Source organism: Onychomys torridus, chromosome 20, assembly GCF_903995425.1.
Source record: "Onychomys torridus chromosome 20, mOncTor1.1, whole genome shotgun sequence".
Classification (NCBI taxonomy): Eukaryota; Metazoa; Chordata; class Mammalia; order Rodentia; family Cricetidae; genus Onychomys; species Onychomys torridus.
Window position 1 is genome coordinate 20,127,408 of NC_050462.1, and position 16,348 is coordinate 20,143,755.

The window sequence follows — 16,348 nt, forward strand, 5'->3', positions numbered from 1 at the left end:
TTAGAAGTGCCACAGGGAGGCAGACCAGAAGGTAAGAGTTGCCTGACAGGGGACTCAGTTTCACATTACTGGCTTTGAAGATAAGGGTGGCTGAGGGTCGGAACCTGGGCAGCTTTAGAAGCTGGGAAAGGCAAGGAAGTGAATTCTCTCACTCAGCCTGCCCAAAGGAATGTGTCTTGGCAACAGCTGATTTTCCCTCAACAAGAGGCATTTTGGACTTTTGACCCCCAACACTAAGACCAACCTGTGATGTTTTACACCATTTACTCTGTGATACATTCTCACAGCTGCAAGTAGTACATACAGTGAGTTTGGCATACTCGGTTGTTTCTGCTGTTGTTGTTGTTGTTGTTTTAACAATGGAAACTGAAGCAATCAAAGCAAATTCGGAATGTTCCTCTCTTAGGAGAATGGCTGGACTCCTAAAATTAATGCAGCACGCTTGCTCCAAGAGATTACTGATGGGGACGCTGGGTTAATATTTTCTTTATGAAAATAACCAATTTTTTATTATTCCTCAATAGAGTGTAAAAATTTTGAAATGCTTTTGGAAAATCAAGAACATACTTGTTTGGCATATATTTTTAAGGCAGTATATCCAAGGTTCTGGATTTAAATCATAACTCTGTTACTTGGCTATCTGGGAAAATTAACCTCTTGAGGCTGTTTCTTTATCTGTAAAATGGGAAACACGCACACGCACACGCACGCATGCACGCACACATGCACTAGGTCCATGGTAAAGATTTAAAGAGATAATTTATGCATAGTTGTTGCGCAACACCTAGTACGTAATAAACGAGTCATACGGCTAATGTTCGCTGTTACTATGACCGTTGTATTATCGTTCCGATTTTACAAATATTCCTAACCAAAGAGTGGACCTTTCAAAACCCTTGCTGTGAGGACGGCTGGCAACATTTAGTAACTTCTTTCAATTTTGTCTTCTAAGAGCACTGGAGTAAACTCTTGAAAACAACATCTCCCTTAGTAACATTTAACCCTGAGTCATTCATTTTCTCACTAAAGCAACTGAGGAGAGAGAGAAAAAAAGAAAAGACTGGTTAAGACTATGGCTATACCATAGATTGTATTTAAACTTTTGTTGTTGTTGTTGTTGGTTCTATTATTCTGTTGCGGAGCGGGAGGGGGAGGGGAGTCTCTGCTCCGAACCAGGTGAAGTCTGCCGCGCAGCTCCGCTTCACCTTCTCCGGAGCACGAGGTGCATCCACGATCCCCACGGTCTCCCCGGTGCGAGCTGAGCCTGCTGCAGAGCTGAGCCCCGCGCTGCGCCGGCGACCGCTGCAGGTTGCTCAGCTGCGTCCGAGACGCCCTGCGCCCCAATGGACTCTGGCCAGTCCCCGCGCCGGGGACGCATGAAGCCCGATCCGTCCAACCTCCCGGACGATCTCCGCCCTTCTGCGCGCGCGGTTCGCCTCCAGGAGGCTCCGGAAGGGAAGGAGGCGTGTCCGGAGCGGGCGGGAGGGAGCTGTATAAAAAGCCCTGGCGGCGCCGCAGCCCGGGCTTCACTTGCTGTCTGTCACTGGGACCGGGAGTGCTGCGGGAAAGCAACGGCCGAGGACAGGGCTCTGCGCTCGGGCTACCCAATGCTGGGACTATCTGCAGCCGCTGTTCGTGCAATATGCTGGAGCTCCAGAACAGCTAAACGGAGTCGCCACACCGCTGCCTGGGCTGGATCGCAGCGCTGCCTTTCCTTATGAAGAAGACACAAGTGAGTAGGGGCACGCCCGGGAGGAGCCCGAAGGCTTTCCAAGAAAATCGCGCCCAGAGCCCCGGGGAGCCCGGCGCGCCCTGGGACCGGCAGCCGGGCCATGTGGGGCTGCGCCCGCCGGGTGAGCCAGGAAGGTGCGGGGGAGGCAGGCGTGGTGTGAGAGCCCGAGCCTCCCTGCTGGGCTGTGTGTGTGTGTGTGTGTGTGTGTGTGTGTGTGTGTGTGTTTAGAGAAGGGGGATGAGCCTGGGAGCTGGGGAGCGCCACGGGTGAGAGGGAGCGGCGAGTAGCAAGTTTGAAGCCGCAGCAGCGAAGTTTGGAGCTGTCAACGGCAAGCCGCAGCTGCAGGCTTCGCTCTTCGGCCTGGGAGTTCGAGTTATCACCGGGGAAGGCTTGTTTTTGGCACGGGAGGTCTTCCCCCGTGGATTCGGAGAGATTATGAAACAGCTTCCCACGCGCCACCCTCGCTCGCTCGCGCAGTCAGATTTATCTGTGCGGTCCCCAGGTGGGCGCGGGACGCGGTGCGGACGCGGGTGCAGCCACTGGAGTGAAGCCAAGCCAGAGCTCCTAGGCGGCAGCGCCAGGCGGGGTGCAGAACCTGCCCGGCAGGCGGGGAAAACTTGGCAGCCTGAGAAGTCGGCTGGGTTCACAGCTCTGGGTGGGCCCTCCAGATGGAGTAGTAGTACTTCCACACTGCATGACGCCCTCTTCCATTACAAAACAGTAAAAGTTCTTTTTTTTTTTCCTTTTTTTTTTTTTTTTCTAAATGTGCACCTCCTAAGGATAGTTATTGAGATAATGCCCAGGGTCGCTAAATTGTGCTTTATGCATAAAACATTGCCCGGGGGTATAATTATGTCTTTTCTTCGTTGACGCACATATCTGGCTCGGGGTTATAAAGAGCCAGTGTGGTATTCTTCTCCATAGTTCCTTTTACCCTCGCGGTTCCTACCTCTTCATGGGTTCTTCCTTTCCGAATTGTTCTGTTAGCTGCAGCAGGTTGGATAAAGCGTCGCTTTCACATCCTTCCCGTCCCCCTCCCTCCCCCATTCTTTGGGTGATCGCAATTTCTGAAATGTATGGAAGGGGATGAGATTTGAGGGCTTGTACTCATCTTCAGCTTTGATGAAGGCATCCGTGTATTGCAAGTAATTAATTAAATTACTCATATGACATCTTATTTAAAATAGATATCTAGGCTTGGAGAGGAACCCATTAGGAACCAGCAAGAATAAAGCACCTTTCTCTGGTTTGGAAAGGATGGGGAGGGAGCATGGCCTGGCATACTGGAGGTGTTTTCCCAAGAACACTCTCCCTGACTCAGTGAGGTTGTGGGAGAAATGGAAAGCAGGTACCGTCCCTGATTGCAGGTTAGTTTTTACCCAAGGCATCACACCTAAGATCACTATGGTATGCTCTTGAGATGCGGATGGTTAACGATTCCCGCAACAAAGAAAAGTTTTGCTGTGGTTGCTTCGCGTGTATGTGCCTTCTGCTTTGTGGAATGATAAACAAGGGTGGGGTACCTTTTTCTTTTTTAATAATAGCATCTGCTTACATGAATAATGGTGGCTGCTCTGAGTGGAGCAACCTCGGATTCAGGAAGAGAGCCTAGACCTTCTTATTTAAACAAGAAAACAGGAGGCAGACAAGGTTAATGTCCAACACTCCGAAGCCCAGCCATGTGCTATGGAGTCACTTTGAGAGGCAGTAGGATTGATGATCCTTGCACCCTCTTTGCAAAACAAGTGAGAGCTTTGTAATCTCCTTTCTCGCTTTGATTAAATGGCTGTGTAAATAGGATTACATGGAATAATTCCATTGAAAACTAGAAAGAGGTAGGTCCTGCCTGCAACACTGTGGTGGCCGTGGCATGGGTGACTCTGTGCTGCTGGCCAGAGATATTTGGGACAACTTAAGTATTTTAGAAATGTGACCTGTTTGGACCAAGTTAAAGTGCAGGCCCTTTTGGGGGAACTTGCCGCTGATAAAGGGTTTGTAGGCAAAAAGAGGGCAGACCTCTCATTGAATGAAGGCATTCATTGTCTAGACTCTAATGACCTTCAAGGTTTCCTTTAAGGATACTTCTAGCAATTCACATTCTTGTCCCTGAAAAAGAGGACACTGGGAAAAGCATCAAAATCAATAAAATAATCCGTTGCAATGAAGGAGGGGATTAGATTCCCTTTCCTGTTATCAGGTCTCCTAATCCAAGAGTTATAAAGATACTGTCCTCACAACTCTGAATGTGTAGGGCATGGGGTAAGAGAAATGGACACTAACAAAGATCCAGGCTTTCCTTTTTTGTTTTCCTTTTAATTTGATGTTATCTTTGCCGGGGAGGAAAATCTACTTTTATTAGTCTACTGTAAATGTGGGAACAATACCAACTTCCGTTATAGCCACTGAGTTATAGCCCCCTTGTTCAGTGTGCTCTCATTACCCAATAAGTGAACAAGAATTTCCTGGTAATATTTTAAATGATGTTGATTTAAAGGATATAGCTTTGCAAGAATCATGGGGACACCAGGCATTTTGAGCCTTCAGTCAAGCTAAATAAGTGTGAAAATTCCATCAGCAGCCACTTGGGGCTTGATGGATGACTCTTTGATTTACTTAGTACCAGTGATAGACTTCAGGATTTGGAAAATAAGTACACACAGCAGTCATGCTGAGCAATCGGGACAATAAATTATGTCTTGTGTCTGCCATGAAGAATGTGTTTGGTATTTTTGACATTTCTCTTTCTGTTCCCCGCCCTCCCTCCCCATAGTGCATGAATTTACAGTACCTAAAGAAAATTGTGACTCTGTCTTAGAAGCAGTATCACTCTCAATAAGCAGCTATTTTTAAAAACACAAGATTCTAATATGTTGCATTACAATGGAGAGGCCATACTGCAGCGCCAGTGGTGTGGTCAACATACTGTGTTCATGCTTATGCCTGTTATGCTTACCTCTCAGTGTCCCCTACAGGTTCCCATAGCTTGTTGTAAGTGCTGTCAGCGACGTCAGAAGTACCGAGACAGGAAAGATCTGTCTTGAAAACAATGCAGAAAGGTCTATTTTAGGAACACTGAAGCACTCACAGAGGCAACAAATAGAATTTTAGCTTTGACTATACTAGAAAAATACCCTCAATTTTTTTTGTGTGTGTGTATGAAATATTTGTCACATGGGCGACAGCAGCAATTACAATCAGAAAAATTAACATATTTGTGAAAAGAGCATTTTAAAATCTTGTCCCTGAAGTCGCTCAGTTTGCTTCCAGTCGGCCTAATTTATGTAGCTTTTAATTGATACATTCCGCCAAGACTTGGAGACTCAAGTGCTAAGTCGATTACATTTAACATAAAACAGGGAAAATAACCATATGGAAATCTGAAAGCCGGTGCCAAACCAATTAAAATTGCTAAATTTTATTTATGTCTTAACTGCTGATGTGAAGATAGCAAATTGTGAGGGAACGTTTGTTCTTTAATGACAGGTGATTGAGATCTTACCGCCACCTTAGGTAACATTTAAAAATAAAATCCCTGCCAAAATAACTAGTCTTTCAGCTTTGGAAGCTTCTTTCATGTTCCCTTTCTGCTCTCTCCCTGTTGGTGGAGCACCTAAAATACAGTTAGTAGGAGGACTCTAGCCTGGGAAGACTTAGGCTTCAATTCCCGTTTTACCACTCGTGAGACAAATGACCTTAGGCAAGAGGCATCTTGGGATTTCCGTTTTGTCCTCTGTGCTAGTAAAATAGTTATGAAGATGTTTCTCAGATGGTGGCTGAAAGGACCAAAGTGGGGGTAAACAGTCTGTGTCCTGCACAGTAGCTCACTCTAACTACAGTCTGAAATGCATTCCTGAGAAGGGAATTGCCTTCCCACCAACTTAAAATGACCCCTAAGGAGTAACACAGAGAGCAAGCTTTTCTAAATCTGGATCCTTTAATTCAGTGCTTGGCCTTCATTACAAGCTGACATCTGATTATCAGTTGTCCTTAACACAGGCTAAATGAATGCTCCCAAAGGAGGGTGGCGGTGTGTGGACCTGCGGATGGAGAGCTCTCTAAAGTGATGAAGAGATCTAGGGTGGGAAACAGAAGTGGGAGCATTCTTCTGATTTACTTTCCAGTCTGTCTACTTGTGCCAAGTTCAGCATCTGTGATTCTGAGGGTCTGTCTTCTTTAAGACTACAAAGAACTGGTCATCTCCCATCCATGCTGTTATAATTGCTTTTCTTGGTGAGGATGTACCTTCGTTTCTTCTTTATTGTCATAACCGGGCAACGATCTGTGATATTTCTCCCCACTATCCAAGTTTGGTGACACTCCCCCCCCCCCATCTGTAAATCATGGAGAGGCATTGGGTATATAAGTCTCCAAGTAGAGATCTGTTATCTGTTTACGTACGTGAATCACCAGCAGCTGCAAGAATTCTGTGTTTGGTCTTAGTCACCTGTGTGGTGAGAGAGGACACCTGGATGAGATGGTTGAGCAGTGCTCCACACACAGGGCTGTTGGGTACAGTCCTGGGTTCATAGAAACCATTGACTCCAGCCTTGCTGATTTACAGATGCAGAAAGATGTTTTGCCTTTTGCCTTAATTATGGGCATACTGAAAACTGTTTACCGGGCCTGGGACTGGTATTATTATTATCCTTCCCTATCTATTTCTGTCTATCCAGAAAAAAAAAGAAGGTGGAGTGCTTTTCATATAATTAGGCCTCCTGGTTGTTGTTGTTGTTCTCCTCCTCCTCTTCCTCTTCTTCCTCCTTTTTCTGAAAGCATGGTGTGTGTCATCCAAGGGAAGACTGTTGCTTTTCTGTGTCCTCTGGCTATATTTTACTGCTTGTTTCTAGGCTGACACACTGGCTTGGCTATTAGGGGACTGCGTTCATTTCTTTTTTTAAAATTTATTTATTTATACTTCTTGGGCATTGGTGTTTTGGTTGCATGTATGTCTGTGTGAGGGTGTCAGAACCCCTAGAACTGGAGTTATAGACAGTTGAGAGCTGTCAGGAGGGTGCTGGGGATTGAACCTGGTCCTTTGGAAGAGCAGCTAGTGCTCTTAACCATTGAGCCATCTCTCCAGCCCCTGGGTTCTTTTCTTAACCTGAACACAGAGTTGTGTGACGTTGGGAAATTATTTGGACCTCTCCGAGCCTGTTTTCTCAACTGAAAGAAGGAAAAGTAGAACTTTTTTTTTTTTTAAAGTGCAGCTGCTTCTAAAAATCTTTCTCTTCTAAAATACTTCTAAGAGGGAAGTTTGAACCAGATGGCATGGGGCTTCCTTTGGTGCTGAGATTGATGTGAGCATCACTTCAGCGTGAATACAGTGTGTTGCCATTGTTTTAGGATGATGAGCCGGTGATGGGGAAACAGTAAGATTTAAGTTTAGGCTGTTGTTCTTTAGGAATTTCACCTACTGCTTGTTATTTCTCTAAAACAAGGATGATATTTCTAATTGAAGAAGACCTCCACTCTCCTCCAATCTTCTGAGTTCTCTGAGTGAGGAAGGATCCTAAACAGTCAGACAGCCCCAATGACATACGTTTTCTGAGACACTGCTTCCCCCCAGTCTTCCTGCTGGGCTCCCACATCTGTATGGGGCGAAAATAGACAAATCTGGCGATGTGGCAGAAAACAGGAGTAGAGAGAATCAGAGGAAGGGGCTGTGCATTTTTTTTTTTCTGTCTCTTGACCTTGGGCAAATCACTGAGTCTCAATATCCCTGAATAGCATCCATACTGAGAAGACAGTGGAAATGAGAGACAGTATCTGAGGCCAGAGAAATGGACAGAGCTGGGAGCCTTGGTGGAAGGCTAGCTCTGTAGTAATATTTGCCAAATCCCTGCTTGCCTCAGCATTTACCAGAGTGCCTCTAAAGCAATCCCGGGCCACCTCACTTCCTTGGCTAATACTAGATACAGGACGCCGGACTGGCAACTGATTTTCTTGAGATGTCAGAAGCCACAGCTCTCCTTGTTGACATCAGAATATTTAAAAGCCAGCTGGACCTTCCTGCAGCCAAGAGACTAGAGATTCCTCTGAAAAATTGTGCCATGGCCATGGCAATAGTGCTCAGTTCCGAGGGCTGCCAGAGAGTAATGAGTTGCCTATTAAAAGAAAGTTCACAATTGAGGCAATACTCCAGACAATTAAAAAAGACAGCAGCAGCGTCCTTTGGTTATCTAGATGCAGATTGAGTACTTGACTCTGCACCTGTAACTGTTGGCTGTGCTTGGCTCTCTTGAGAGCTGTGGATTAGAGGCTGGTTTTGTTGGGAGGGGAGTGACTAGGTGGCCTTTGTGTGTGTGTGTGTGTGTGTGTGTGTGTGTGTGTGTGTGTGTGTTCTCTGTACACAGACTGCAGCTGGAACATCTCCTAGATGCCTTGTGAAGAATGCCATGAAAAAGGGTGTGTAAAGACCACAGGGAAACCCATCCATCCACAGTAGCCACTTACAAAAGCAAGGCTGGGTCATCTTTGCAGAAAGGGCATCTCTGGTGGATAACTGTGTCCCTGTGTAAACCTTGGAGGGAAGAGCACAGTCTGGCCTGGGGTGGGGGCGGGTTGGTTGGGGGGGTTGCTTTGTACACACATAATTGTGTTGCCACCAGAAGTTCATCTTAGGGACAAAAGCCCCATGGGTGATTAGAACTTCTTTTTGACCTTGATATATACATAAAATCTCTGAAGCAAATGACCTTTTCCTTTTCAGTGTGCTAACTAACTCCAGGGTGAATTACATCTCATTACTGGCTTCTGTGTGTTTGAGTGCACATAGATAAGATGGCTGTCAACACTCAACATTGTATAGCGGTTGGTGCATGTGGAGGGTCCCTAGGTACTCTACTGTGATGAGCTTTCTGTTGTATTCTGGGGTGCCCCCCCTCCCACCACACCCAGCAATCACCTTGTGAGAACAGACCAATTCCTGGGTTTCGAAAGAAGAGCATTAATAGACAAAACATGCTTTTGTTCTAAAGGTCTTGCTACCTCCTGGGATCTGTCCTGTGCAGGTACTGTGTGTTAAATTGTTAAAACTCAAGTCATCACCGAAAGTTAGCTGGAGGAGCCTTGGGAAGGGAGAGCAGAGATGCTTTCATATAAACTAGTTTATAATACAATCTAGAAAACCCAAGACCAAGGATTGCAAAACAAACCCCGGGAGTCATATGCAGAGTCATTATTTATGCTTCTATATAAACTCACACTTCAGCACTTAATGAAATAATAAACACAGGAGGCCTTTCCAGTGTTCACAACCAGCTCAAACCTCTGTGGTTGCCTTCGCCTGGATCTGTGACACTATTCACAAGCTTATGTTTTGTAGGCCTCACGAGAGACCTTTGGTGCATTCTCGTAGGTGGAGTACTCAGCCTATCACACAGGTCTCTTCTGTCATAAGTTGCAACCGTGCAGAGGAAAGGCTGGTGCGTTTTGTTTCCAGGTGGTCTGCCCTAAGGGCTGACCTGCAGAGTCATGAGGAGGCTAGGCAATGTTCATGAGCAATAAAAAGGAGATGGTCAGCCAGGTGGTGGTGTCGAACGCCTTTAATCCCAGCACTCAGGAGGCAGAGGCAGGCAGATCTTTGTGAGTTCAAGGCCAGCCTGGTCTACAGAGCGAGATCCAGGAAAGGTACACAGAGAAACCCTGGGGTGGGGGGGAGATGGTTAACATGAAGTTTTTCATATTTCAATGAAATTAATTTTGTGTAGAAATACAATTTGCATAGTTTTTCTATTTTTGTAACAAATTAGAAGGTTTTTTTTTTCCATTTAAGCCCTTTCCAGGAGAGTGTTTTAAACCTTTTGTATATGTTTATAATGTCTAAAAGCCTCAGTAAACTATACCCTAACACCACTTAGAAAACTATAGAAACCTCTTTTCCACTTTTAGAATTGTGTTTGGTAACTTACTAATCATGTTAATGTCCATTTCACTGTGAAGAATTTTAATTAAAAAAAAATCAGAAATAGTTTCTAATACTTAAAGCTAGTTTTGAAATCTACCATTCACAATTAGAGGTCTCTAAGTCCTTCATATTCTTCAACATTTTAAACAATTAGACTTTGTTTGTTTGTTTGTTTTCATTTTTTTTTTTTTTTTTTGAGCTGAGGATCGAACCCAGGGCCTTGCGCTTGCTAGGCGAGTGCTCTACCACTGAGCTAAATCCCCAAGCCTTGTTTGTTTTCAAGACAGGGTTTCTCTGTGCAGTTTTGGTGCCTGTCCTGGATCTCACTCTATAGACCAGGCTGGCCTTGAACTCACAGAGATTTGCCTGGTTCTGCCTCCCGAGTGCTGGGATTAAAGGTGTGCGCCACCACTGCGGGGCAACAATTAGACTTTTGAATGCAAAGCTGATTTGGCCACTTTCTGTTGGTATTTCTGTGTACATGCCCACATAGGAATAACCTAGCTTGAAGGATTGAAATTTGCTACAATCCATGTAAAGTATTAAAATGGGTAGCTATTTTTAAGTTCCCACCGTTGTTTTATAAAACTGAACCATTCCAGTGATAAAACATGGCAACATGGTGCTTAGCAGAAAGTAATTCCAGAATTAAGTCATTCCTTTAACTCTTCTTCTGGGAGGTAGGTGCGATTTCTTTTTCAATTTCATTATGGAGGTGGGGGAAACTAAAACAGGCATTGCCTCAGGGAATTGGTGATATATAGCCACTGCTGCCCCCCAAAGAGGTGGCGCGTCACTCGATGAGTAGGTTAGTGTGACCGATTCAGTCCTTTGGAGATAGAAACTCTGTGTACTGGAACACTGAATAGAAAGCAACAGCTATTCAGAGAGTGAAAACAGCCACCAGAAATAGAGTTCGGACAGAAAGTTATCGTTGCCGTTGCCTAGAAGAGGGGCTCAAGTTAGATGCTCCCATCAGTACACAATGAAATACATGCTTGTCTGATTCGGGTTGTTGACGGTTGGTACAATTGTTTGCAAGCTTTTCTTTTATACAAAAATACTAACTTAAAAAACAAAACAAAACAACAAACAGTCACCAGTTTCATGTGCAGATAACTCCAGAGGCTCCTTTGTCCATCACTTACAGCATTCATTTTCAGCCACTAGGTAATTCGTTGGTTGTGAGGGCCCCTATCCTCTATTACTAGAGACCATGTTAGTGAATAGAGCCGAGGATGAGCTACATCATCGTTTTCATCACCTCCTGGCTTTGTGAACCTCTGTCCTCTCCGTGTCTTACCTTCCCCATATTGAAATGGGCAGAAGTAACTACAAGGTAGGCGTAATCACGGGAGGATCACACGATACACTGTCAGCTGTCCTAGCAACTGGCACATAGTACCGTTTCTGGGAAGAGTACCCAAAGGAGGAGCTGCCTAAGAAGTTATTGAGCAAGGAAAATAAGACTAGTTATTAAGTTAGCCTACGCTGAACTTACCATGAGGGAGACACTGAGCCGCAATCTACATAAGATGTTCAAGCAAAAATATTTTGAAGTGCATCATACAAGGACATGATGACACCCACCTCCCCCCAACCCCACCCCACTCCACCCCACCCCACCTTTTGCCACTCCTGAGACTTTCAAAATAAATAAAAGTTCAGAAAGATTCAGAAGATTTACCTGGGATTAACAGGGAAAGAATGCAAGGAAGTCTCTGGGTTTAGAACGGGAAGCCACACCTATTAGGTTCTAAAGACTAGATCCCCCGTAATCACTGACATGTCACACACCCGTATTTACACACATGCTTAGAGATACCACCTGGGCTGTAGTGCTGTGTTTGTTCCCCTAGGCAGGGTGCTGAGGGCTTGATGCCCAACTGTAGTGCTGTTAGAAATAGTAGAGCCTTTACCAGGTGGCCCTAGTGAGCGGAAGTTAGATCATTTAGTACCAGCTCTTGAAAAGAGATTGGGGCTCCAGATCTCCCGTTTTCCTTTCGCCTTTTGTCTTCAGATAGCCATAAAGTGAACAGGCCTCAGCCACACCACCATGCCACCATGATATACGGTGCTACTACAGCCCCAAAGCAAAGAGGCCACATGACCAGGTGCTTGCTAGTCTTGGAAACTACAAGCGCCAAAGGAACCCTGTTTCCTGAAAAGTTGATCATCTCCATTTCTACCCCACTTGTAAGGTTTGAGGGGCTACTCCAACTGCTCCCCTCCTCCTCTTCCTCACCCCCCCCCCTTCTTCTCCTCTTCCCTCATTTCTTTTTGAACCAGGGAACCTGAGAGCAGGTAAAGTTGAGTTAAAGCTTCCAGTTAAGTGGAAAATTTGCTTGGATTCCAGCTCCTCGGTGCTGTCCACAAGTGTCAATGGTTATGTTTGAACAGTGCCCTACAAGTCAGGGAGCCTGACTTCATAGACAGCTCTCCAACGCACCCACCCCCATTTCCAGAACTCCCAAATGGAAGCTCCCTACCCCAAGCCTTCTGACTGTTGTGGGGGAGGCCCTTTGTAAACTGTAAGAATGCCATTTTATTTGCTGGATTTGGTATTTTTCAAAAAAGTAGTATTTGAAAAGCAGAGAGCAGGTTTTTAACTATTTTTTAAATTATGCTTCTAGATAACTCATTGGAGAAAGAGGGGGTGCTGTAGAGATTATGTTTGTCAGTTTGCTCCGACTCTGTCTCCATACTGTTTTTTTTTTTTTTTTTTTTTAAGGCAATCTTAAATGGCCACAATCAGAGAAGAGAACTCTTTCATTAAAATGCCTTTTATAATTATGTCTGGGTTTTTAAGTCTGCAATTCATTTGTGTTGTGTTCTTTGCTTTAGGATTCCTTACTTATTCAGCAAAGACCACAGCACAATTAATTTAAGGGATTTTAAACCTAGCACCGGGACTGCAAGCCTGCACCCAGTGCCTGGCTTTTTGTGGGGAATTCGAACTCAGGTCCTCATGCTTATACAACAAGCACTATCCTGCCTGAGCTTCCACCTCAGCCCAAAGTGATAACTTTTCCTCCTTTTTTTTTCTTTTTTTTTTTTTTTTGAGACAGGGTTTCTCTGTGTAGCTTTGTGCCTTTCCCGTAACTCACTCTGTAGACCAGGCTGGCCTCGAACTCACAGAAATCCGCCTGCCTCTGCCTCCTGAGTGCTGGGATTAAAGGCGTGCGCCACCACCGCCCGGCCTTTTCTTTTTTTCAAGACAGGGTTTCTCTGTTAGACCAGGCTGGCCTGGAACTCAGAGATCCACCTGCTTCTGCCTCCTGGATGCTAGGATTAAAGGCTTTCACCACCAGATAACTTTTTTGTAGACAGTTGTTCTAGCATCCTTAGTAACAGTATCACCATGTAACTAATTCCTTTGTAGTGTGGTACAATGGTGAACAGAGGCTCAGCTAAACAGACTGTGGCGGAAGCTCTGCTCTTGCATCTAAGCTCCCTGCCTCAGTTTCTCCATTTGTCAAATAGGGTGAGGGGACATTTCTCCGAGGAGATTATGAAGACTAAAAGAAGTAGCCCACAGAAAACACTTGGGGCCAGTGCCTGGTAAAAAGGACAAACACCCAGGGAAGTCATTATACTAACGGGAACAAAATGGGAACTTAGTGTCCATCTGTAGTGATGGCTCATTTCCTACAGAAAGCAGTTGTTCAGCCCAGACTGTAGGGGTGCCTGGGAAGACTAGAAGCGTTTATCCAGTCTCAAGAAGAGTTTACCAAGAGCAAAGTTCCTTTGCTGTCACGTGTTCAAGGCCACAGAGCTCATCAGTGGTGGGCTGGCCCATGAACCAAGAGGTCTGTATCCAAAGTTCACGTCCGTAAGCCTGGTGCCTAAAACTGGGGGTGGTGGTGGTGGGGTGCCCAGGGTTAACCTTTTCCCATTTTGAACCATGGGGTGATTGCCTGCCATCCTTTATTTGAGAGATGTCAGTTTTGGCATCTGCAGAAATCCACCTAATTGTTGAGGGAGAGTGGGATGAGGGTAGCTTTTGTGTTAAAAGCAACTCAGCTTTACTTCTGGCTCTAACTCTGGGTTGCTGTGGGGTCTTAGGCAATGTATTTAACTTTGTTTAACCTTTGTGTAACCTTAGGCAAAATGGAAAGAGGAGACTTTGTAGTTCCCCTTTCCACCCCCTCCTTGTTTGTTTTTTCTACCCCCTCTTCCCTTGCTCTGTCCCTCTCTTACCCCCCTGGCCCCCCTTTAAGTTTAGAAATGACATGTATATGATGATCGGTCTCAGAATTGTTCTATGATACGTATTTTGCAGAGCTGGGGACATACAGCTCAGTGGTGGAGTGCTAGCCTAGCCCGTGGAAGACCCTAGTTGTATCCCTAGCCACAAACATGCCAACAGAAAGAAATCTTTCAGAGTTAACGTGCTTCCTACGACAGTGTTGGCTGGCAAATTCTGTATTTGTCCTGTTGACTGATGGGCCGCACAGACCAGAGGAACGTGAGCGAGGTTTTTAACATCAGAATGAGGCTTATGTCCTCCCTCTGTCCATCAGACCATCCTAAATGATTGTCTTTCTTCAGGCCTCAGAGCTTCATCTAGAGCAGTGGTTCCCAGCCTTCCTAAGAGGGCGACCAGAAAATGATTTTCGTGGCCACTTCATAACTGTCATTTTGCTACTGTTAGGAATTGCAATGTAGCTATCTGATAGGCACATGGCAACGCCTGTGAAAAAGTTGTTTGATCCCCCCCCCTCCCCTAAGGGGTCACGACCCATAGGTTGAGAACCGCTGATCCAGATGCAGGCTGATTTACAGTTAGAACACAGGTTTAAATGAGGTAGTTGGGAAGTCATCTCACTTAGGGGCCTTGCTCTGTAAGTAACATCCCTGCTCTTTCAGGAGGGGCATTGTCTGTCTACTGTGACTGTATTTTGTGTGTAGGATGGCTATCATCATTTAAAAGCCAGTGTCACTGAGAGGCAAAGCAAGCTTGTGGGCTGTGTGAGAGGTGGGCTGTGTCAGTACAAATGGCCTGGCCAAAGGCACCGCTGCGGATGTTTGTAAGGATGCGGAGGGCACAAGTAGTTAGGAGTAAAGAGAGGCGGTGGTGAATGGGGTAAGTGCTCTGTAGAATTATTTTGTTCTGTTCTGGGGTAAAAGTCCTATTAGAGTGAGGGGGGAAATTCAAACACACTAAATACCTGTTTATTAATGTCTTTCAAAAGGAGCCTTAACCTCTTTTGAGGGAAGGGTCAGTTTGAGAGATTTTGAGGCCCTCTGTTTTTCTAATATTTAGATTTTCTCATTTGTAAAATGAGGCTAGACTCTAATTGACCAGATAGGTAAAGGGTTAGAAACTGCCTACCAGAAACCTAGGTAAATAACTTCCTGCTTCTAGTTAAATGTAATTTTTTGAGTGTAATATTGTTGTTTAATTTTTAAAGTGTTACTTCAATAAATGTAGGAGATAGTTTCCAAATCTCTCTTAAAAATTCATGTTCTGTTTCTTCTCAATGATTTTGTTTCTTTTTTCCTTCTTCCTTTCTTTTTTTTTTTTTTGGTACTGGCAGTTGAGCCTAGGGCCTCACACGTGCTAAGCACATGCTGTACAATTGAAGTAAACTCCAAGCCTCCTGCCAGTGATTCTGTTGAGAGCTTGAGGCCCTAATTGTACAGGTTAATCTTGGAGTAAGTTTTATATCAGTCAAAGCAGACACAAGTTTCTTTTATCAGTCCATTTCTTCAGGTAAACAAGCATTCCATTCTTTGACAGAACATTAAATTGTTATGTTTCTCTGATGGTGTGCTGACTTGTTCAAAACACTTGTAGAAGAGAGAAAACAGCTTCCGTTTTCTAATCATTTCCAAGCTCACAGTTGTTGTTTTTTTTTAAAGGGTTTCTTGCCTGAATCTTTGACTACAGGCTTACGATGTCTTTGACTAAACTCACCAAGCCACAAGTGTAAAGTCAAATTGGGCTCAATGCAAAAGAGGATCTCACACAAAAATTCTCACCAAGGAAAAACAGACGGGAAATCTCTCATGGATGGTGGGGGGGGGGTAGTGATGGGGGGATGTTGATGTTGGTGGTGAGTGTTGGGTGTTGGTGTTGGTGTTGGTGATGAGTGGTAAGTGTGTTGTTAGTGAGTATTGGGGGGGTGGGTGCGTTGTTGGTGATGAGTGTTGGGTGGTGGTGGGTGTGTTGGTGGTGAGTGTTGGGTGGTGGTGAGTGGTGGTGGTTGTGGATAGTAATGGTGGATGGTAGTGGATGTTGGTGGGTGTTGTTGGTGAATGGTGGTGGTGGAAGGTGGTGGGAGGTAGTCCACTTTCGATGACCTCCCCTGAAGGAAAAGAACAAGCAAGACACACTGACCATGCCTATAAAGGGCTTAGGAGTAGAGTTAGATTTTAAAAGGGCTGAGGTTTCCACCTTTCCCCAAGGGTCTGTGTTGGCCTAGTTTTCAAGGAATTTGCAAGGCAGCCTGAGACTCCCTTCCTAAATTCAAGTGACTGGTGTTGGCCCACAGTCTGTCACAGAGAAGATGTCTGTTTCATTATAGGCAAAAGGAATAGTGGATTCTAGAATCTTAGAGGTTCCCTACAGTGATCACTGTGCAGGGGTGTCATTACAAAGCTAACCCATGACTAACCTCCTAGAATCTTCCACTGGTCTTTGTAGTACCAGGATAAAAATTGAGACCGTAGCTCACTATTCAAGGTCCAGGACAAAATCCAAGCCT

General features: G+C 45.1%; 1 protein-coding gene across 3 annotated transcripts in view; it reads left to right on the forward strand.

Moving 5' to 3' along the window:
• Positions 1–1,517: 1,517 nt before the first annotated feature.
• Kitlg (KIT ligand) overlaps positions 1,518–16,348 on the forward strand; it is an 82,169-nt gene continuing 67,338 nt past the window's right edge. For 2 of the 3 annotated variants that reach the window (XM_036170205.1, XM_036170207.1), the window contains exon 1: positions 1,745–1,853. In XM_036170205.1, the coding sequence (XP_036026098.1) occupies positions 1,833–1,853 (21 nt within the window). In that variant the 5' untranslated portion in view covers positions 1,745–1,832. The other variant, XM_036170206.1, reaches the window with a different exon arrangement.